This window comes from Erpetoichthys calabaricus, chromosome 7 (assembly GCF_900747795.2).
Source record: "Erpetoichthys calabaricus chromosome 7, fErpCal1.3, whole genome shotgun sequence".
Classification (NCBI taxonomy): Eukaryota; Metazoa; Chordata; class Cladistia; order Polypteriformes; family Polypteridae; genus Erpetoichthys; species Erpetoichthys calabaricus.
This window is the reverse complement of record NC_041400.2, coordinates 145729183-145753575: the sequence shown is the minus strand read 5'-3', so window position 1 is coordinate 145753575 and position 24393 is coordinate 145729183. Positions and strand designations below refer to the sequence as shown.

The 24393-nt window shown below is 39.0% G+C and overlaps 1 protein-coding gene across 2 annotated transcripts in view; it reads left to right on the top strand.

The window, feature by feature from the left end:
• Positions 1 to 16573: 16573 nt before the first annotated feature.
• The window catches only part of c7a (complement component 7a), a 52594-nt gene continuing 44774 nt past the window's right edge, over positions 16574 to 24393 (top strand). Inside the window, exons 1-2 of one of the 2 annotated variants that reach the window (XM_051929611.1) lie at positions 16574 to 16669; positions 22833 to 22894. In XM_051929611.1, the coding sequence (XP_051785571.1) occupies positions 16589 to 16669; positions 22833 to 22894 (143 nt within the window). In that variant the 5' untranslated portion in view covers positions 16574 to 16588. Of the gene's footprint in view, positions 16670 to 17219; positions 17379 to 22832; positions 22895 to 24393 lie in introns of those variants that run through there. The other variant, XM_028805517.2, reaches the window with a different exon arrangement.

Sequence of the window (24393 nt, the reverse complement as noted above, 5' to 3'; positions counted from 1 at the left end):
TGTTGGAGGAATGCTAAGTGTTGTCTTCAAAGATGGGAAGTATTCACAAGAATATGAATGGTTTTACAGCAGGTAATGGGGACTCATCTACCATTGGTGGTAATCAAAAAGTGAACTGTAGGCAATCAAGGCGCCACGAAATGACAGAGTCTGAGAAGCAGGCTTTACAGGAACATGATGGAGAGAGGAAGCACCCAAGCAAGAGAGACTGAGACACATGAGGACACAGAAGAAAGGCGTATTATGAATGCTGAAAATACACGGATGGCAACAAATATTAAATATCAAATATTTTTTAAATTATTCTATTACTTCTCTTATGTGGCTAGTTTAATTGTCAAAAATGTTTTTTTCCTAATTATTTTGCTCTATATCTACTGATGCAGCTTACCACTGCCTGGCAACTGAAAAAGCAAAATGGAGTCAGAGTGATGATAACTGTTGTCTATCAGCCTACCAAAAGTTGAGTCCAGTCCTTCTTCTGCACTGCATGCCTCCCATTTGAGCCTCCAGGTCTAAGTACAGCCAGAGTAATTTTGCCAGCTGAAGGAGATGATACTTGCTTGTTCTTTGATTTTGTATGTGATAATGTGAAATGGAATTCAGGAGGAGACAGGCCTGCAAAGTCTGTCACAAAGATAATTTAAAACAAAGCCAGAAAGATGAGTCAAAAATTACCTGCGTAAAAACTCCAATATTGTTGCATGCAGACAAACTCATTCGTTCTGTTGTAAACGATATATTTTATGAATGTAATGATCTACTTAAGGGTATAAATTCAAGATGATTTCATAAACTTAAAATGGTCTACAATACTACAGGTAGGAATGTGACTAGTTGTAAATCCTGTTCTCATATCACATTTATCTTAAAAAAAATCTTCACTGGTTGCAAGCTAAAACTAGAATTAATCACTGGATCTGGCTTCTTGTCTACAAAGTACTGGTTGTCTTCACTCCCTTGTCTCTGTTTGATCTTTCACAGCCACACAAGCCCAGTAGGCATGCAAACTCAATGCCTGTTGATAATCTTATAATCCCCCAAAACAAGTTGAAGCTTTTTAATCTCCACTGTGACCAGACTGCTCAATAAGATTAAAGAGAAACAGGAAAAATATTTTAACCAGTACCAACAAAAAAATCCCTTGTTTTGTTTTTAAAGACAGATTAATTATTAGGTCATTTAATGTTATGGGTCTTAGGCCTTATTCGCGATTGATTGCACGTCTGTCACTGTGTGCTCTGTGTTGTTTAATGTTGCTGAATGAATTTCTGCTTAAAGATAATAAAGTTGGAGGCTTTGTTGCCAGTACCTTTGATTTGAACCCTAATCCTCAGTCTGGAGTTTACACATCCTCTCCTTGTCTGTAATGGATTTTTCTCTGGGTTCTCTGCTTTTCTACCTTTTACCTAAAATTGGCCCAGTATGCAGAAGTGTAAGTGTGTGGGCAATGGACTGAAATTCCATTCAGAATTAGTTCCTGCCATGCACCGAATCCTCCAGACAGTCTGTCAGCATCTGTTCATTACATACTTTTCCAAGCACTAAGATGAGAGACACAAACATGGGGTTATCAGTTCAGCCCTTAAGTATTACTCAACCCCCAATCCCCAAACCCCCCCTCAGGGCAGCAGCTTAACCTCTGTTGCCTAAAGCTGATGTCACATTGCATGACTTCTAGTCAGAGGGGATGTTAAACTTTCTGACTGAAAACTGAGTTGACTAGATGTCACCGGGGATACTTCATTGTGCATCTATGTGATGACCTTCTAGCACAGTGTCACATTTCCAATGTATCGTGAGCTCTCCTCTGTTTCTGAGAGCCAATAACATGCTGCTTGATTGAGCCAGTTCCCATGCTAAGGGTTTACTGTTATGTCAAGCTGGGCTGTAATCACTGTCCCCTTTTTCTTTTCTCCATTCCACTGTAGCACATAAAACAGGAGACATTAGATAGACACCCTCTCCTATACAGTTAGGTCCATAAATATTTGGACAGAGACAACTTTTTTCTAATTTTGGTTCTGTACATTACCACAATGAATTTTAAATGAAACAACTCAGATGCAGTTGAAGTGCAGACTTTCAGCTTTAATTCAGTGGGGTGAACAAAACGATTGCATAAAAATGTCAGGCAACTAAAGCATTTTTTTAGCCCAATCCCTTCATTTCAGGGGCTCAAAAGTAATTGGACAAATGAAATAACTGGAAATAAAATGTTCATTTCTAATACTTGGTTGAAAATCCTTTGCTGGCAATGACAGCCTGAAGTCTTGAACTCATGGACATCACCAGATGCTGGGTTTCCTCCTTTTTAATGCTCTGCCAGGCCTTCAGTTGCTGTTTGTTTGTGGGCCTTTCTGTCTGAAGTTTAGTCTTCAACAAGTGAAATGCATGCTCAATTGGGTTAAGATCAGGTGACTGACTTGGCCATTCAAGAATTTTCCACTTCCTTGTTTTAATAAACTCCTGGGTTGCTTTGGCTGTATGTTTTGGGTCATTGTCCATCTGTATCATGAAACGCCACCCAATCAATTTGACTGCATTTAGCTGGATTTGAGCAGACAGTATGTCTCTGAACACCTCAGAATTCATTCGGCTGCTTCTGTCCTGTGTCACATCATCAATAAACACTAGTGTCCCAGTGCCACTGGCAGCCATGCACGCCCAAGCCATCACACTGCCTCCACCGTGTTTTACAGATGATGTGGTATGCTTTGGATAATGAACTGTTCCATACCTTCTCCATACTTTTTTCTTGCCATCATTCTGGTAAAGGTTGATCTTGGTTTCATCTGTCCAAAGAATGTTTTTCCAGAACTGTGCTGGCTTTTTTAGATGTTCTTTAGCAAAGTCCAATCTAGCCTTTCTATTCTGGAGGCTTATGAGTGGCTTGCACCTTGCAGTGCACCCTCTGTATTTACTTTCATGCAGTCTTCTCTTTATGGTAGACTTGGATATCGATACTCCTACCCCCTGGAGAGTGTTGTTCACTTGGTTGGCTGTTGTGAAGGGGTTTCTCTTCACCATGGAAATGATTCTGCGATCATCCACCACTGTTGTCTTCCATGGACGTCCAGGTCTTTTTGCGTTGCTGAGTTCACCAGTGCTTGTTTTCTTTCTCAGGATGTACCAAACTGTAGATTTTGCCACTCGTAATATTGTAGCAATTTTTCGGATGGGTTTTTTCTGTTTTCGCAGCTTAAGGATGGCTTCTTTCACCTGCATGGAGAGCTCCTTTGACCGCATGTTGTCTGTTCACAGCAAAATCTTCCACATGCAAGCAGCACACCTCAAATCAACTCCAGGCCTTTTTACTGCTTAATTGATAATGACATAACTATGGACTTGCCCACACCTGCCCATGAAATAGCCTTTGAGTCAATTGTCCAATTACTTTTGAGCCCCTGAAATTAAGGGATTGTGTTAAAAAAATGCTTTAGTTGCCTGACATTTTTATGCAATCGTTTTGTTCACCCTACTGAATTAAAGCTGAAAGTCTGCACTTCAACTGCATCGGAGTTTTTTCATTTAAAATTCATTGTGGTAATGTACAGAACCAAAATTAGAAAAAAGTTGTCTCTGTCCAAATATTTATGGACCTAACTGTATATGCGTGGTCCAAAACACCCACATTCCTTATTCCCGTGTCACTGGATTGTATGCGTTGAACTTCTGGCTGATTACGCAGCACTCACCCCAGTAACATAAGAGAAACTCAAAACTGATTCTGTAAGACGTGAATCCCCTCTCAGCAAATTGAAATGAACTATTGCTGTAAGCCTTGTTATGTGGCATGTCATTCCAAAGACATGTCATTTTTCATCAAAAACAACTGAAGAAATGCCACCCACACACCTTTTCAAAGCAAATCACTATTGTTCAGTGCTTTGCATTGTGTATAATCAATACATGGCTGCCATGATGTTTTTGGCTGTTTTTTTAAACAATTAACTTTTTTATTAGAAGGCAATTCATATCTTTTACTGCAATACTTGCTTAATCAGATGCCGCATTCATTATGATTTGTAAAATGCACAAGATTATTGAATAAATACAATAAAACAGAACAAGATTTTCTTATGTTTTCCAAAGACTTGAACAACCCAAACCTCCCCTCAAGGCAGCTTAGTCACTCCATGTACATGTTAAATCCATCCATCCATTATCCAACCCGCTATATCCTAACTACAAGGTCACGGGGGTCTGCTGGAGCCAATCCCAGCCAACACAGGGCGCAAGGCAGGAAACAAACCCCAGGGCAGGGCGCCAGCTACATGTTAAATTCTTGACTCAAATCAATGAGGTGAAGATCAGCTGAACTAGGTGCTGCTGGTACAGGTTAGCAAAGAAATGGGTGAACTGGAGGATAACCACACACACTGGGTTGTCCCAGAGAGAGATATGGCAAAGACTAAACTAAGGCACTTAGATATAAAATCATGTTTTGGTATCAGCAAGGTGATAGTTAACAAGCAACAGCACACTAAATTGTATTTTTAGGATGAGGTGTGTAAGATGTTATAAAGAATTTTGAACAAATTTGGACGCGAGTGTCAGTAGGCTTTGCACCCTAGGAACCAAGTTACCCAAACTATTCTATAACATTTCAGTAATTATTTACCGCTCTGATGCTGATCTTTTTGATCGTAAAATAAGTCATTATGAAAGCAATTGACAAGAAGAATTCATAATTAACTACAGAGTTACAGTATTTGAGGGTTCCACTAGAGTGTCTCTTTCTCTTGCACGATTTGGCTCAAAAACGAATCAGCACATCGTCATCTCATAATAGACTCAAGTTTCCGGTTTGAAATTTTTCCATCTAGCCGTTTTAGCTCTACACCGTCCTCAAGAAACTGTGACACACAGACACAAACAGACAGACACACACCCATCATCAAGATATCAATGTTTTTGATATCAGGAAATCCATCGAAAACTGGAGATTGAAGTTTTTAGTGAATCTAAACCTTTCACTTATCTCCCATAGACCAGGGGTAGGCAACGTCGGTCCTGGTGAGCCGCAGTATGTGCAGGTTTTTGTTCCAACCCAGTTCCTTAACGAGAACTCAATTATTGCTGATGAAGCACATATTGCTTAAGTGACATTTTGATGCTTCATTTTAGTGGTCTCGCTTGTTAAGGTTCTCCAACCTTAATTGCTTATTTCAATCTTAAACTGCTGAATTCAGTGTTTTAATTGCTCCTTATTAGCAATAAGATGTAAAAGACAAAGCAGCCAGCAGTTCTCCAGCTAGCTTTTTTCCAATTACATCTGTGTGTGTTCATCATGCACGGTTTGATTCAATAAAACACTTAATAGAAAAATGTGACAGACTGAAAATGATCTGTTTTAGGCTTCATATCATTTGGATGATATCTTTGGAAAGGAAAAAAATCTACGATATAAGAGCCTTACATTGCACAGACTAACAAGCCATAATATTAAATAAGGTCTGAGATTGGCAATGATTGGTTTCTAATTAAGCAATTGGGTTGGAATGAAAACCTGTAGCCACTGCGGCTCACCAGGACCGACGTTGCCTACCCCTGCCATAGACAATAGGTTATGGTCGGGGAAGGCACAAAGCAAAAAAGTTGGTTAATTTAAGACAGAAAACAAAGAAGAAAACCCTTGCATCTAATGAATAATACTTAAAAGGTCACTTTATTTAGGAAAAAAAGGAAAAGAGCAAAAAGCAGCTAAAGTTTAAAGAGTTCTGGCAAAAAGTGCCAAGAAGGTTGGAGTAATTTTCCACATGAATACTTGAAAAAAGTAATAAACAGTGAACCAGTGTGGATTGCTTCAGTTTTGCATTCTAAAGGAACGTGTAAATGAAATTGGTAAACATTAAAAAAAAGACATTGAACAGAAGATGACTGGAAAAGCATATGATGATCGGCATCCTTTAGTCGTCTTTTCACAGTTGCAGACAACACTCACATTTTCAGTGCATTTAATGAGGAAGCCAGGTGAGGACCAGTAAGGCGTTTGATTCTCAACCTACAGACTCTGATGTACTTATCCTCATATGCAGTTGTGCACCTGGGTCTTCCCTGTCTTTTTTGATTGCAAAATAGAGCACAAACAAAGATAGAGAGTATATATAGGTGAGAAAGAAACCCAAACAATACGCGTAAAGATTGAGTCTTTTCAGACTGGAGTTCTTAACTGAAATGAAATATGATAGCCGATTTCTTAGTTGTGAGTTCAAGAGGCAGTGTCCAGGCGGATGGACATCGCAGTGACATCAGTGATGAAGTGGCGGTCAATACTCTATTCTGCAGAGGGAGGAGAAGAGACAGCATTCTGGTCCAGCACGTAATTACCATCACCAAATCCTTTAAGCCGTCTCCCATGCACACTCCCATGACACTTTCTTGATAGATCAAGTTTTCCCTCTTCTCTCAAGACAGTAACAGACACTTTTTCATGAAAGTTTCAGTTTCTTGTGAATCTGGCACATGGAATGATCTTCATTCTGCAAATAGAAAACAGAAGACTGACATATTTCTTGAGAAACCCTTTCATTTTGGACATTTTTTAATCAAGTGCCAGTACGAGTGCCAGTAATTTACAAATAAAGAAAAGACAATTGACTTGCGTTATTGAATAGAAGAGCAGTTTTCAGTGGTTCTGATGCAATTACAAAGCTTCATCCATTAAATAATTAGCATATAAACATGACTAATTAAGCTAAGGGAGGAGACCATTTGGACACTGAAGTAAGGGATACTTAGAATGGAGTTTTATAGTCACATGTGAATAATAAATTGAAAAACAGTCATTTCAAGCAGAAACGGCATTACCAGTATTGTCTTGGCTGTATTTTTAAATCAATATAATGTTATCTTGATTAAAAAAAATCATATTATATATCAAAAACAAGAACATTTCTGGGTTCTTCTAAATTTCTATATACATAAGAGCCCATTGAAACTAAAAATAAATATTGTAAGCAAATTTTCAAACTAATTCTTCTAGACTGACAGCACAAAACATGGATTTTAAAACAGCTGCAAAGGTTTAGCTGCTAGAGCAGCAGTTGTTTACAATTTAAAACGACCCCAAGTTGAGAAATCTCTGGAACCAGTCCTCGAGCACATACATTTCAGTGTTTATGTGGACATTTAACAGTAACCCTGCACTTCAAATTCTTTCTTGTCTACTCCCTACATGGATTTCATCAAGAGATAATCATTATGACCAGCAATCAATCTGTTTGTTCAATCCAAGACAAACCCCAGGGGGCGAAAAGGGAGAGGAAAAGACACCTGGCTGAAGAAGATATTTTACAAAAAGAGTCTTTATGACACATATGCTCTGTTAATAAAATAAAGGAACGTTGGAGCCGATGTTTCACTGCTTTACTAATCATAAATGCTGTTTGATGCAAAAACTGAACTGCATAGAAAAACACAATTGTAACAAACCCTCAACAATAAAGCTAGAAAAGGCTTTAATTGAGGGCTGTTCTACATATGTACTTATTTATAATTTCTCATTACACTTTTTGTTCACATATGCAGAATATTCTTAATAGTTTCGCATGCACCTTTTAATGTAACAAAATATATAATAACAAAACAATCATTATTACAAAATATATGATATTGTGATATAATCACTTTTTATTGATTGAGCTTCTGTTACATTTCATCCTGTGCTATCTATCTATCTATCTATCTATCTATCTATCTATCTATCTATCTATCTATCTATCTATCTATCTATCTATCTATCTATCTATCTATCTATCTATCTATCTATCTATCTAATATTTGCAAATTGTTCATTATGTATTGTGCTTATTTCTTATAATCACTTTCATTCTTTAAATCATATTAAAGCAGGCAATCCTTCAAGAATAAATAACAAACTGTAACATTCTCTAATCCACTTATTCCATTATAATTAAATAACAATAAGATAAATGTTGTTTCGCGTGAACTTTTTCACTTGAGACATTTGCAGCACAATAATGATGTAAAGTACTGTTCTTGTAGATGCAGCACTCAGGTAATGTTTAACTCAATTTAATTCATTTTATATAGTACGTCTCAAATTATATGCCCAGAATCCTGTACACATATAGAAATGTATTTATTCATTTAATTCCTGCTAGCCCTAATAAAAGCTTACAGATCTTCTCTTTCTTCTTTCAGCTGTTCCCATTAGGGCTCACCACAGCGGATCATCTTTTTCCATATCTTCCTTGCATATCTTGCTGCGTTACACGCACCACCTGCATGTGCTATTACAGATATAGTTTAAAAAAAGAAACAACAAAAAATGTCAGATGGTCTGTCTGTCCATCCATTTTCTGTCACTGCCATCAGAGAGCAAATACTGGGAGCATGGATGGTGTGTTATCATTGATAGCAGTGATGTTTCTGTATAATGACCAGTGGACAAAGTCCCAGCAAATGTTGTGCATAATAATTGATAATCTTCCTTCAGTAATATAACATGTTATTAAAACGTATATAACAACCCTCGGGGCGGCATGGTGGCACAGTGGGTAGCGCTGTTGCCTCGCAGTTGGGAGATCTGGGGACCTGGGTTCGCTTCCCGGGTCCTCCCTGCGTTGAGTTTGCATGTTCTCCCCGTGTCTGCGTGGATTTCCTCCTGGCACTCCAGTTTCCTCCCACAGTCCAAAGACATGCAGGTTAGGTGGACTGGCAATTCTAAATTGGCCCTAATGTGTGCTTGGTGTGTGTGTGTCCTGCGGTGGGTTGGCACCCTGCCCGGGATTGGTTCCTGCCTTGTGCCCTGTGTTGGCTGGGATTGGCTCCACCAGACCCCTGTGACCCTGTGTTCGGATTCAGCGGGTTGGAAAATGGATGGATAACAACCCTCAGCTTTGTCTTCTTAAACAATGCTTCCAATTTTCTATCATATACTCAGTGTTTTTCTTTTACTATTGCTTCTTGTAATGCATGAAACTGTCTTAGTGCTACAAATCTGTTTCCGGCTGGTGGAGCTGAACTAATTGGCCCTGCAGTGTTCTGTCTACCCTTGGATATGTGTGTGTGAGTGTGTGCGTGTGTGTGTGTGTGTGCAGTGTGAAATTTCCAGTTTAGAGATAGGGCTTGAGGATCATTAACTGGATTAAAATTTTGAATTTGCACTTCTAATCAAATTTTTCCCATTCAAAGCCATGCAGCACATGCCATCAAAGATGTATAAAAAGTCCAGTACCATTTGCTTCCTTAAAAGTAGTCATAGTAATTTGAAAAACAAAATAAAAAAAAAAAACAAAAGGTAATTTTCTGGAATGTGTCATTCATAAGGTAATATGCTGCATCTTGATTTTTAGGCACTGCCAAACAGGACTGTGCCAAATGTGACTCTTGGTAGGACTGAGGAAGCTGACTTGGGCTCCTTTCACTTTATGTCCATCTGTCTGTCCACATGAAACAACCTAGCTCCTTTTGTTTAAGTTTGGCACATTTATTCTTCAAGGAAATTTTTCAGCAAGTTCAATTTTCGTTGCAATATCTCAAATACAGCACACTGCATATGTTTTTGAAATTTCACACACTCCTATTGAAAAGCATTGGTGACTTTTCAAACTCTTCAGTATTAAAACTGAAAAAAAAATCCGAGCAACTTCAATTACAGAATAATTTACTATTTCCTGTTTACCTTCAGAGAGATCACTTCAGCTTGTATAGTTTTTAGATTTTTGTCTTTAATCTTTCCCACAGCCACTCCTGACAGTAAAACAGGGAAGTGCCGTCATAACTGGGCACGTTGCTGCAGCTCGTCTTTGCACAAACCTCTGTCACAGCACCTCACTTCTCCTGCTCCTTGAAATTGTAGCAGCTGGGTTATGTGATATTCATGACCAAAAAAAATTTTTAAATGCAAACGAGTTTCCTTGTTTAGAAATGAATGAAAGAGGGACCAAGAAACCCCCCCTCTCCCCCCCCAAGCCACAGCTTGTGACACGTTTTGCATACAGTGAATAAACGTGTGCTCAGGATTTCCGATACATTAAAAACAGCCTCACAATAGCATTATCTGCAGATCACAATGATTCTATAAATCTCTAACACAATTTATTGGCAAAACACCGCAATGACTTGCTGGGCCTTTGCAACCAACAATTTTAACTTGTGTAACCATTGATTTTCATTATAGGTTTTAAAGGAGAAACCCACATTGGACAGAATGCCCCTTTATACAATAAGAATGTATTGATGTTTTAATTGCATATCTTTTTAATCTTTAGTCAATTTGTGCTTCCTCAAATAAGCACCCTTTTTATTATTCCTTCTTGATAGGACTTTTCTATGTTTATTATGCAACTAGCTGTGTAAGCCTGTGCTAGAAACTATTGAAATTGTCAGAAAAAAAACTGAAATGCAGAGTCGGCGGTTTTGTTTTGTGTATGTGCTCGCCCCGCTTGTCTAAGCAAGTTTCTCTCTTTCCTTGGAGGTTTCATTTTGCCGATGTGCTCGCCTTGCTTGCATATTAGTAGCTAAGCGAGTTTGTCTTCCTTCGGCAGTTTCACTTTGGTGATGGAGTCGCTTTCTTTCAGCTGCATGCCGTAGCCTCGTACTTCTTTCTTCTTCCAACTCGTTAACTTGGGGCTGTCTTGCCGGTTCTTTGAGCTTCATGCTGTAGTTTCGCACTTCCGGGCCAGACAGATAGACAGACACACACACACTTCCACGCATAGATGTTTATATACAAGATATATCTGAAATGCTTGACTCAGAGGGGTTTCCTAAGTTCCATGACTTTGTATGTAGTTCGTCCTTGTCCCCCCACTCCTCCTCGAGTTGCTTACAGCCTGGCATCACCCTGGAACATCAATAGTCAAAAAACTGAGGATGAACTAGCGCAATGAGGACACACAAGAAGATTGGTACAAATGTGCATTGTGCGATTTATTTCTCAAAAAATCCAAAAAAGTGTCCAAGGACATACAGTCCTTTTTCAATAAATAAATGATCCAAGGTAAAAACAGTGATCTTGTGCAGGTTAAAATTAATCACTAAATTAGCCAGTAAAGAAAGTATGTTAAAATCAAGAATTAAAACACCATCAGGATGAACTTTTTTTTCTTCTCTGCTATCTCAATCCTGGTGCGTCACTCTCTTGAACCTGTGTCCTCTGCTCACCCTTCAGATCTGCTCAGCGGATGAAGCACGGCCACTTCTTTGGCTCTCATCCTAGCCACCGCAGTCTGTTACCGCTGAGATGCTTGAAGCCATCCTTCATTGTCCTGCATCCTGCCTTTAGTCTGTCAGAACCCCAGGAGCACTCAGTCAGCTCCTGCTTCTTCAATTTCTCAACAGGAGCAACAATACCTTGGAGTGCCATTCCTCTCACTCCCTCCCGGGGCCACCTGACTACCTCGCCTCCTTTCCTCCTGCCCCCAGCTCACACTCGATCCTGACATTCTCTGCCTCTTCCTTGATTTTACCTCTACTCCTTTTGATTTCATTTTTGTTCTCTCGCCCACAGAACCCTTTACACCCCAGTGAGTGCAGGAGTGACAAACGACCTGCACAGCCCCAGTGAGAGACCACTCTTGTGCATGTTAAGTGTAATTGGCACATTCCCTCATTAAGGTCTCCACAACCGCACGGCTTTCCTCTGACACACTTACCAGTACTTGGGGGTCCACATCAATGATAGGTTTAACTGGTCTCGTAACACAGAGGAACTATATAAGAAAGGAGAGAGCAGGCTCTTTTTTCTTTAATGTGGGCAGTGACATCTTCTATAACTCTGCAATGGCCAGTGCGATTTTACAGGTTTTGGTGTGCTGGGCTGGCCTGGTAACATCACTTCAAGAGAGGCCCGCTGAATTAAGAAGCTAATTAAAAGGGTAGGTACAGTTATGGGACTGACTTTGGACCCCTAAAGGTAGTAAAAAAGGAGAAGATTAAAACAAAACTGAGCACCATTATGAACAATGGTGTACATCCTCTATATGATGTACTAGCACTGAGGACTATGAACCAACAAATTATTCAACAGAAGTGTGTCACGAAATGCTATGGAAGTTCCTTTATACCAACAGCAATAAGTCTGCATAATGCCTCACTGTGACTGTGACAGCCAAGTCAGAGGTTTTCTTTCTTTCTTTCATTCTTTCTTTTTAATTTCCTTCCTCTTAAGTCATTTTTGTGTGTTCTCAGATCATAGTGGGTGTGTATGTATGTATATTGTGATAAAGGCGCTATATAGCGCCCGACCAGGCACAGACTGATGCAGAGGCACATGCTAAAATCAAAGTTTTTTATTTTCTCTTCAGCCGTGGGACACGTCTTCTGTGTGTCCCACAGGCCCAACACAGTCCCAAAGCACTTAAACACAGCACAAACAATCCTTCCTCTGGCACCACCACTCCTCCCAAGCAACCTCGTCCTCTTCCTCCCGATTCTGGCTCCTGAGTGGTGGATGCTGGCCCTTTTTATAGCCCACCTGGAAGTGCTCCAGGTGCTTAATCACCTGTGGCTAATTACACTTCCAGGCGGGGCTGTAAAAATGTCCAGGTGGGCTCCAGGATCCATGCAGCACCCCCTGGCGGACATCCCAGATCCCCACAGGGTTAAGGAGAACTCCATCTCTCATGAAACCCTGCGGGAAACTGAGGCACCATTGTCAGCCAGGGAGGGTGCCACCAAGCGTCCCGGGGGAGGTAGTGAGGAGCCCATGGCTGCTCCCACGGACCATATAAAGCAGGAGTGTCCCGGCCGGGCACGGGACCGCCCATTACAATATATATTTATTTATCTACTGTATCTATTTATATATTCATTTAATAAGCTTCTGTATAAAGCAAAATTTCTCCTGAGGACAAATAAAGTTCTATCAGCCTTCACTCTCAAGGTCTGTGCTGCTTCACAGTTTTTATTAAAACAATTCTGCACTGCCACAGACCCCTAATGCACTGCACCACAGTCTTGTAGATGGATTATTATATTATACAACGTTTTTCTGGACACTCAAAGTGTTTTACATAGAGAGTGAGGAGACACTTTAATCACCAGCACCATGTAACATCCACCTGGATGATGGGATGGTAGCCATTTATGCACCAGTACACTAACTAAGCATTAGCTATGAGGTGGTGAAGGGGTGAGAGAAAAAACGTTAACCAATAAAGAACAGGGCATGACTAGTGGGCCAGAATGACCAGGCCATGGTAGAAAATTCAGCCAGGACACTGGGAAACACCCTGCTCTTTTTGAAAGATACCCAGAGATCTTTTATGATCACAGAGAGTCAGAACCTCAATTACATGTCTCATCTGAAAGAAAGTTTCAATTTTTACAACACGGGATCTTCATCACTGCACCAGGGCAGTGGGATTCACACACAGACCACAGAGTAAGCACTCCTTGATGGTCTCGCCAATACCTCATCCAGAAGTAACCCAAGCTTTGACTAGATGGCCTCCTATCCAAGTACTGGCTGGACCCACACATGCTTAGCTTCAGGTGGATGACCTGTTCTGAAGTGCTGGTGACTAACTGCTCACTAGTATCATAATGCCACTGTAAAACATTAAAAAATACATGGGAACTCAGAAATAATTTGAAAGGAACAGAACGTTAAACTATTTATAGAAACTTACTGAGTAAAATATAAATAAAACTTCAATTGAAATCAGTTTTAACACCAATTCAGAAACTTCAAATCAATTGTCAGGACAGAATATTTGAACAATTAAGGTTGCTTGTTAAGCCTACCCTGGATTATTTTCTCAGGTGATCCCACTTTATAATGATACCAGTTCACTGTACTGTTGTTCCAGGCCTGAAACACTGCTTGTGTAAGTTGTGGCAAAGGCCATTAACCAACACCACTTCACATACAAAGAACGAGCAATTTATTCAAAAAAACAAAAATATTTTCGACAAAATATAATTACACAATGGATTCTCTTCCAGAGATGCTACAACTCCTTGTATTTGTAGACTGGATGAGCCAACGTTTTCTCTCATCTTATGCTGACCACAATGTCTCCCACCCTAGAATTCACTGTTACTTCTGCATTCTCATAATGGAGTTATCTGTTTCTCTCTTTACCCTTTTTCCTATTTGTACTTTAATATAATTAGAGTGCTGATAACACTAACAGCTATTGTGTAAAAATATTCGCCCTTACCTTTTTTCATTCTCTTTTTCCTTATTGCCACATGGGAAAAAAGTATGACTAGGGTCTAACTGCAGACCTCTTGAGCTCTGCGATTCAGGACCTCCGCTGAACTGCCAATTGGATTGCATGTTTACGTTACATGGTTTCCACAGGCCACACCTACTCGACATTTGTCATTATTTGTAAGTCAGAAAAGCCTCTGACAACCGTCATTTTAAAAACAGTGTAAAGATGTTTTATGAGAGCAAAGAGAAAGATAAGTCTTCAAAATGAGTGTGTTGAGAAAAACGCAAATGGCTGGGCTTATCGCCTGACATCTCTAAGATATAATGCAAAGAACGCTATATATCGGGGTGGGCAATGTCGGTCCTGGAGGGCCACAGAGGCTGAAGGGTTTTGTTCCGAAAGGGTTTCTTAATAAGAAATTAATTATTGCTGATGAAGCACTTATTGCTCAAGTGACATTTTTCTGCTTCATTTTAGTGGTCTCGCTTGTTAAGGTTCCCCACCCTTAATTGCTTATCTCAGTCTTAAACAGCTGCATTCACTGTTTTTAATGGCTTCTTATTAGTAACAAGATGTAAATGACAAAGGATCCAGCAGTCCTCTGTCTAGTTTGTGTCCATTTACACATGTGTGGATTCAGCATGCACTACAGTAATCTCTCCTCCATCGCGGGGGTTGCGTTCCAGAGCCACCCGCGAAATAAGAAAATCCACGAAGTAGAAACCATATGTTTATATGGTTATTTTTATATTGTCATGCTTGGGTCACAGATTTGCGCAGAAACACAGGAGGTTGTAGAGAGACAGGAACGTCATTCAAACACTGCAAACAAACATTTGTCTCTTTTTCAAAAGTTTAAACTGTGCTCCATGACAAGACAGAGATGACAGTTCCGTCTCACAATTAAAAGAATGCAAACATATTTTCCTCTTCAAAGGAGTGCGCGTAAGGAGCAGAGCATGTCAGAAAGACAGAGGAAAGCAAACAAATCAATAGGGCTGTTTGCTTTTAAGTATGCGAAGCACCGCGGCACAAAGCTGTTGAAGGCGGCAGCTCACACCCCCTCCGTCAGGAGCAGGGAGAGAGAGAGAGAGAGAGAGAGAGAGAGAGAGAGACAGAGTTTGTTTTTCAAGCACAAATCAATACATGCCCTTCGAGCTTTTAAGTATGTGAAGCACCGTGCAGCATGTCGTTTCAGGAAGCAGCTGCACAAAAGATAGCAACGTGAAGATAATCTTTCAGCATTTTTAGACGAGCGTCCTTATCGTCTAGGTGTGCGAACAGCCCCCCTGCTCAATCCCCCTACATCAGGATCAGAGAAAGTCAGCGCAAGAGAGACAGAAAAGTAAGCCGGGTAGCTTTTCAGCCATCTGCCAATAGCATCCCTTGTATGAAATCAACTGGGCAAACCAACTGAGGAAGCATGTACCAGAAATTAAAAGAGCCATTGTCCGCAGAAATCCGCGAACCAGCAAAAAATCCGCGATATATATTTAAATATGCTTACATATAAAATCCGCGATGGAGTGAAGCCGCGAAAGGCGAAGCGCGATATAGCGAGGGATTACTGTATTTGGTTAAATAAAACACTCAAACGAAAAATGTGAAAGACTGAAAATTATCCATTTTAGGCTTCAAATCATTTGGGTGATTTCCTTGGAAAGAAACAAAATCTGTGATATAAAAATACTAGCCATCCCCTGCGTATTAGTGAAACAGGACAGTGAGGGGGACACTGCCCAGGTAACTACTCCTGACGTCACTCTTCCTCCTTAACCTCGGCCCGCGGCCTCTGTCTCAGATTAGTGTGAATATATCGCTCCTGCAAGTGACCTATGATTCTTAGCAAATTCTGAGAAAAGTCGCAAAATCAACGGAATGTTCAGGCAAATTATAGAAAAAAACCCGATGTAAATCCGTTAAGTAGTTCTCTTGTGAAAAGCGGACAGACATACAAACGGGTCTAAAAAACTATAAGAAATTTCGCGCTTGGACCTCGAAATTTTTAAAACTGTTTCTTAGTGAGCACCTATGGGCCAAGGGTAACCTACATTCCAAATTTCAAGTCCCAAGTCCTCATGGTTCGGGAAATTCCGGGATGAGTGAGTCAGTGGTATTTGGCTTTTATATATATAGATTACATTGCAGATTAACAAGCCATAAAAGTAAAGAAGGTCTAAGACTGGCAAGGACTGGTTTCTAATTAAACAACTGGGTTGGAACAAAAACCTACAGCCACTGCATCCCTCCAGGACCGACATTGGCCACCCCTGCCATACATCATAGAATGTGCACAGCTTGATTAACTCCACAATGGAGAGGAGCCCTGGAGGTGTGCAGCTAGAAAACGCCAAAAAGGCCTCGATCAGCTTCCTTCTCCTTCACCTAACTTTATTTAAATGTCCATCTGGGTTCCAGCTGGACCTGATGTTTGTCATACTTCGGAACTTATTATGTCATTATCCAGTTTTGAATTGCATTCCATATTCTTTTTGGCACCATGGTCCTGTAAGTATTCCCTAGGACTTTACAGGGTAAGTGTAAGAGGGAATATTTATTACTGGAAGAATCAATTTATTACAAGCTAACAATATTAGTTTATTGAGAAAGAATTTGATATTAACTGCATTTCATATTGTTGTGTTTTTACACTTAAACCAACAGTATAATAGTAAGTTAATAAAGAAAGACACAAATACGGCAATTACCAAACTTCCACCATTTTATGTATATAAACAAGTTCCGGCTGTAACGTGCACCTTAATACCAGGGTGCAGGCACATAACACATTCAATGCAATTATTTGAAACATTAAATAGAACTTATATTTAGTATTAAATTTTTACATATACATAACACATATGTTCGAAGAGCCCCTTAACCTCATCGTATACTTAAGAGTGTGGATGCTGGTTAAAAATGTATTGAAATTCCAATGAACAAGAAACATTTAATATATTTTATTTAAATCGAATAACATCCTAGTGGAATAAAAATGATTTGTGTCTGTGTGTGTGTGAAGAGAAGTGTGGAAGGTTTAGAGCAGGGAGGTGTGGAGCAGACTGTTTCACTTCAAGCCTTCTTTGCCTTCTTGGATAATTAACATCTTGTGTCAGGAAATTCCACCCTGTTGGAATTCCTGCATTTGCCTTTAAATGTAATATAGTTTCGCAATTTCCAAGTGTTCCCTGCACACATCCCAGAGGCTCTCAGAGCTAACAGAGCTCGGTATCCATGATGAAGGTAGGACAATTTACTGTTCAGTCCTTTTCTGTATTAGGGATTGTAGAATGTGAAGTTATGTGAAACTGACAAGGAGCCGCAGCGCTCAGCAGCACTAATAGATCATAATGTGTCTTGAAGAAAGGCTAAGGAGCCGAAAAGTAAAGGGAAGATGTTTGTTTTGGAAATCAAAACTTTATAAGTTCTTTTAATTTGTTTTAAATATGCTCAAGATCTTTGCTAGCTTTTCATATTCACAACATTCTTCTTTTGAATGACAGCATTACCCTTACATTGAAATGTCTTTTTTTAAAAGTTTTTGAAATTTTCCAATATCTGTGACCATTGAATATATTTAAAAATGCTGTTTTGACAATTTAAAGGTGATATGCAGTTCAAATATTTCCCATTCTTGATTATCCGTTCATAGGTGCAGTATATGTAAAAATAAAAAGCAAATATTGTTCACAGAAAACCAATGAGGGCTCACAAAAATGTTCTGATGCATGTAATTGTCAGTATTCTTAATTTATTTTTTGTTTATTTTGCTTGACAATAAAAAGGACTTATTCAGTATTTTTTATGCTATGCAAACACTGAAAGATAACTCTTTAAACTACAATTCAAATAAAAAAATTAGAAAAGAGGTTGAATTAAAATGACAAATTTTAATGGCTTAGAATTATTTTTTCAAATATTTTAAAAATCTTTTTACTTGTTATTGCTAATTTTCTGAAATTAGGTACATAGATAGACAGATTTAAAGAGCATTCTGAAATCCACTTAAACCAATTCAGGGTCACAGAAAGGCTAATAGGGCAGTAGGCAGGAATTCATCCTAGACTGGGCACCAGTTCATGCCAGGCCTATTCAACCACACATCTATATTCACAAATGGCATCAGTTATCCTAAACCTAACAATAACCACAAAGAAGGTGCCTAGGAATAGGATTTGAATCCAGGACTTTGGAATGTTCCACTTTGAATTATTCTTATCTAACGCTCTTTAAAGACCACAGGATTACACGTTTAAACATATTTACAGCTATAATATAATGAAAAGAGTAAACCAAGAATCGCCAATGTTTTGAGTTCAGTTGTTTACTGAGAGCAAGGCAAGGTAATTAGAAAAAACTGCAAAAGTTGATGATTCAGTTTGGCAGTGTGGCTGCTTTTATTATATTGCTGTGTAGTGGTCCAAAACGAAGACACCATAAAGATGCATCACAGGTCTTTTAAGTCCTGTGTAGGAATCTGAGAAGTTCAAGAAAAGGAGATCTCCTTCCAGGTCGTTAACTTCCTTGCTAGAGAAGAAAGGGGCCAGCATATCGGTTGTGGTCTAAAGTCCCCATAAGGGTTATAGCACAGTAGCATGCGGTATAATGTATGATAGTAATAACAGTAAAGTGCTAAACTTTACAACAGCTGCATAGAAAAACAGAAATGTAAACGGTTAAACATACCAAAATCATGCCAATATAAAGTACTGTTAACATAAGAATTTGAGATATGCTCAGTTGATAATGGCAGACCTGAAAACAGAAACTTCAGGTAACAACATTCCTAGAGAAAATAAACATCGAGGATCTAAGATTTAATCGTAAGAAACAAAGTCACAGCTTTGATGACAAAGGCTAACAGGCCATCATTCTATTCCTGGGCAATTCCATTATCAATATTACACTTCTATTACACCACTAGCTGTTGGGCCTTCCCCTAATGAAACCACAACTCCAGCCATTATCATCATCACTTTTGTCCTTCTTTTTCCATTGAGGATCAAGGTGCCCAAATGCTCAGTTGGGCCACCTTATCTTCAGTCTCTTTCTCCTGCTCCTTTCTATTTAATTTCCAGATGCTTCCAGGCTACTTGAGAAATGTAATCCCTTCAAAATGTTTTGGGACTTTCTCTTATTCTTCTCCTGGTGTGTTGTGCCTGGTTCACCTCCCATGGGAGGCACCAAGGGGTATCTTAACTACAAGCCTAAATCACCTCGACTGACTTCTCTCATTCTGGAAGAGCAGTAATACTCTATCATCACGTTTCCCACACAGTCACAGGGAGCAGCCCTCATTTCAGCCATTTAAGATCGCAGACTCATTCTTCAGTGTCACAAATATTAGAGGAAGGAGCAGAACTTTTTTTGTAGCATTTAAAAGTGTGCTTTCACAAAGATACTTTATTTATTTTCTATGCTAAAACATCTTGGCTACTAAAAAATGTATACTGTTAATGCTTCTGTATTTGCTTAACAATTGCCTGAATATTATGATAATTGGTTTAAGTAGAAAGTGTAAAAAGCTCTGTAGCACTGTATGTCTAGAGTTTTAGGGTTGATTGGTTTCACATGTTATTGCTGATAAATAATAAGTACCATTTTTAAAACGTATAATGCAGAATTGCTACCTTAATGCACATATTGTATGGTTACATAAGCAGTTTCTAAGTTATCCAAGCACTCCATGTGACCTCATTTTATTTTTATAAATAATGGAAAGGCTGCCTTAGAAATTGACCATATCTAACTATAGCTACAGTCATATGAAAAAGTTTAATTCTTTGGATTTTTGTTTATCATTGGCTGAGCTTTCAAAGTAGCAACTTCCTTTTAATATATGACATGCCTTATGGAAACAGTAGTATTTCAGCAGTGACATTAAGTTTATTGGATTAACAGAAAATATGCAATATGCATCATAACAAAATTAGACAGGTGCATAAATTTGAACACCCCAACAGAGATATTCCATCAATACTTAGTTGAGCCTCATTTTGCCTCATTTTGCAAATATAACAGCCTCTAGATGCCTCCTATAGCCTTTGAGGAGTGTCAGGATTCTGGATGAAGATATTTTTGACCATTCTTCCATACAAAATCTCTCCAGTTCAGTTCAATTTGATGGACAGCCTGCTTCAAATCATCCCATAGATTTTCAATGATATTCAAGTCAGGGGATTGTGACGGCCATTCCAGAACATTGTACTTCTCCCTCTGCATGAATGCCTTTGTAGATTTCGAACTGTGTTTTGGGTCATTGTCTTGTTTAAATATCCAACCCCTGCGTAACTTCAACTTTGTGACTGATACTTGAATATAATCCTGAAGAATTTGTTGATATTGGGTTGAATTCGTCCGACACTCAACTTTAACAAGGGCCCCAGTGCCTGAACTAGCCACACAGCCCCACAGCATGATGGAACCTCCACCAAACTTGACAGTAGGTAGCAGGTGTTTTTCTGGGAATGCGGTGTTCTTCTTCCGCCATGCAAAGCACTTTTTGTTATGACAAAATAACTCAATTTTTGTCTCATCACTGCAAAGCACTTTGTTCCAGAATGAATCCGGCTTGTCTAAATGAGCATCTGCATACAACAAGCGACTCTGTTTGTGGTGTGAGTGCATAAAGGGCTTCTTTCTCATCACCCTGCCATACAGATGTTCTTTGTGCAAATTGCGCTGAATTGTAGAACGATGTACAGATACACCATCTGCAACAAGATGTTCTTGCAGGTCTTTGGAGGTGATCTGTGGGTTGTCTGTTACCATTTTCACAATACTACGCATATGCCGCTCCTGTATTTTTCTTGGCCTGCCAGACCTGAGTTTAACGGCAACTGTGCTTGTGGCCTTCCATTTCCTGATTACGTTCCTTACATTTGAAACTGACAATTTAAACCTCTGAGATTTTTGTAGCCTTCCCCTAAACCATGAGACTGAACAATCTTTGTTTTCAGATCTTTTGAGAGTTGCTTTATGGATCCCATGCTGTCACTCTTCAGAGGAGAGTCAAAGGGAAGCACAACTTGCAATTGACCACCTTAAATACCTTTTCTCATGATTGGACATATCTGTCTATGAAGTTCAAGGCTTAGTGAGGTAATCCAACCAATTTGGTGTTGCAAGTAATCAGTACTGAGCAGTTACATGCATTCAAATCAGCAAAATTACAAGGGTACTTAAATTTTTGCACAGCCAGTTTTTCACATTTGATTTAATTTCATACAACTAAATACTTCTTCACTAAAATCTTTGTTCAGAAAACACCCCAGTGTTACCACTATTATCTTTTTTGTTGAAAGTAGAGTAAATTATTATGCAGGCTGAGAGGGGTTCCCAAACTTTATGACTGTAAATACAATCACTCAAATGAGATGATCAGAGAAAAAGAGGATGCCACAAGACAAGTGGCACGTGGCAGATGTGTTATTGATCTTCAGTTGCTTAAAGAACTACTGGATGACTCAGGTTGGGTGATGACTTGCATCACTCCATTTACTTTCATTTATCCCATTAGTTATTTGAATAATATTCTGTTAGGAGAAGAGAGGCAGTAGAGAGTGAAGTGTTGGGGTTCCTAGTGAGATCCCGACTTAAAACCAACAACGCTAATCCCCGCCACAAACAAAAAAAACAACAACAAACAAGATGAATGCAAAACATTCACTGATCACTAACAATCATCTTTGAGATGCTTCAATGGGCAGTCCAGCTCCAACAGTCATGGTGCTTGGAATGAATACTGACTTCCAGCTGCATTGTTTCTTTTATGGCCCGACAACTTAAAGGGTCAGAACTACCAGGGCAAACTGGAAGAGACATCACTTGTCTTTGGTGAGCGCCTCGTCCACTCTGGGGCTGGGTAGGGAAAAGAGGTTACTAGCTGTATCTCCCCCTCATCTATCCATGAGCTTAGGACTCCATACACTCCTGGAGCACATGTGTGTGACATTTTGAAGATTAAAATTTTTAAGCCTGTCTGCACCTTTTCTGTGTTCTACTATTGGGAACTGGGAACTGGGAAACAAGTTCCTTTCTCAGCTAGGTCAGTCAGGGATGAGGAGATACACCTCCAATAGATAGTCTACACTGACAGTCATACCTGGGTGAAGTCTGTAGGAACAGCTTATGGACGTTAGTGGATCGTACACCTGGAGCAAGTGCATTGTAAATGTGAAATGTATATGCCCAAAGGCTGGTAAATGTAATAACAGGTAAACCTACATATTATACTGTGGGTCCACATTAAAAACAAACTAAGCATTTGAATAGGGATTTCTGTTTTCAGGAGACGAGTCCACATATGCCTTTCCACAGTTAAATAACCGATACAGCAAAATTTAACACTGACAATTTTCCTGTGCTGAGCCTGTGACGATAGGCGAGAATGCGGTTAGATTGGTCAAACAGTTCATCCAAGGACTTTGCTTCCTCATCACCACCATGGTCTAGTACAATGTCCCTAAACTGCTGCCACTGCACTGATTTTTTTTCAGTCAATGTCACTATCAGGTCTAACTTAATTCCAGAATCTGAGCTACAAATCAGAAATCATGTAATATGTAGTTTGTTACTGTGTTTTGACCCTGTTGTCACAAGTAGATGACATCATGGAACCACTGTAAGACTAAGGCAGTGTATTTGAGGCTTAGTCTGTACTTCTAACGATGCAGAATTTTGTTTTCTTTCTTTCAGGTGATAACAACATTACTTCTGTGTGCCCTCGTTGAACTTGTTCACTTTATTGCACAAGTAGAGTAAGTACTATTCATAAAAACACATTTTGAAGTGGACAATTTACCTTTTCATTTGGCCAATTTACAATACTGTATCAGTTCCACGTTAGTAAATGTCACCTTGGCCTGTCACTCCTATGTGAAACTGAGAACATGAGGCAGGACTGATCTGAGCACAACTCTGTTATCGTTTGATACAGACGTACAAACGGAATATAGCGGGGTTATTTTTAGAAAGAGTTACAATTCACTGAATGAAATGGTCATCAAGATATTACAGTAGATTATCGTCTAGTATCATAAAACAGCTAGAATTTATTTCAGTATTGACTAAAAAAGCAGTCATGTGAAGGTGGTGGATAATGCTATTATGTATCTCTTTATCAACAGCAAAAGAAATAATCAAAGATTCTCTCCCTTCTTTTTTATTCTATTTATTTTAGTCATTTATTAATTATTCCATTTACTTATTTTTACTAGTTTAAAGTTTTTCTCTGCTGGCCTAGCTTTCTTTCTCATGGTTGGGGGTTGATTTGTTTCTAACCTAATTTTGTTAAACTTGACTTGCTTGTATGGAATGTTATTTGATTTTAATAAAATCAATAAAATGCTATAAAAAAAAAAATCAAAGTTCTGAATAATATTTTTACAATGTTTTTTCATCCACAAATGTTTAAAACACTTCACACTTTTATGGAAAAAGACAAAAAGCACCCATTAAGAGACAGTCAAGTAGTTTTTTGATCACCAGCCCTGTTCGTTTCATCTTCTCACAAGCTGAAATCTGAGCAGACTAAGCCTATCGGAGCTGGAATTTATCAGGAAGGCAGAAGTGAATATAACATTCAGAAAAGTACATCACATAAAAGTCATCACAAGTCTGATTGTCTGCTAAATATGGATCATATTGGTCTACCGATAATACTTTGGCTTGACTGTCAAATTTACAGAACTTTGGTACTATATTCGCATGTCTTCTGAGTCTCTTTTCAACTGGCTATTTTCAATTTAAGAACTCTAAATTTGAATTGAGAAGCTTATCTTGCTAATCTTTTCTCCAGCCAGCTTGCATTGAATCATTTTAGCTAAAATGTTATCTGATCAGAAAGAGCAGTGGGCCAGCATTTGTGTGACCAAAATGTGTACCTGAAGGATGCTTGTCAAAAACATTGAACTTCACCAGTGCTTTTTGTACAGACTAAATTAAAAAGATTTTTGCAGCCAATTTTTATTTTTACTTTTTGTATGTTTCCCACTTTAACCAGAACGTGTAAAAATGAAGGTGATTGTACCCTCTTGGAGACTGTACTCTTTCAACTTTTTATCAGCCTATTATAATGATTTTTGGTTTTTGTTATTTTTTTTTTTCATTTTTCTCCATCACATTTTCTGGTTTCTAATTCTTTCTGGTGCTTTTTGAGACACCCTAATCTATTTCTTCTGTAAGTTAAATTCAGCCATTTTAGAGGTCAAAAAAATATTTGCTATTTTCCCACAACACCATATTTTTTCCCTGAGCA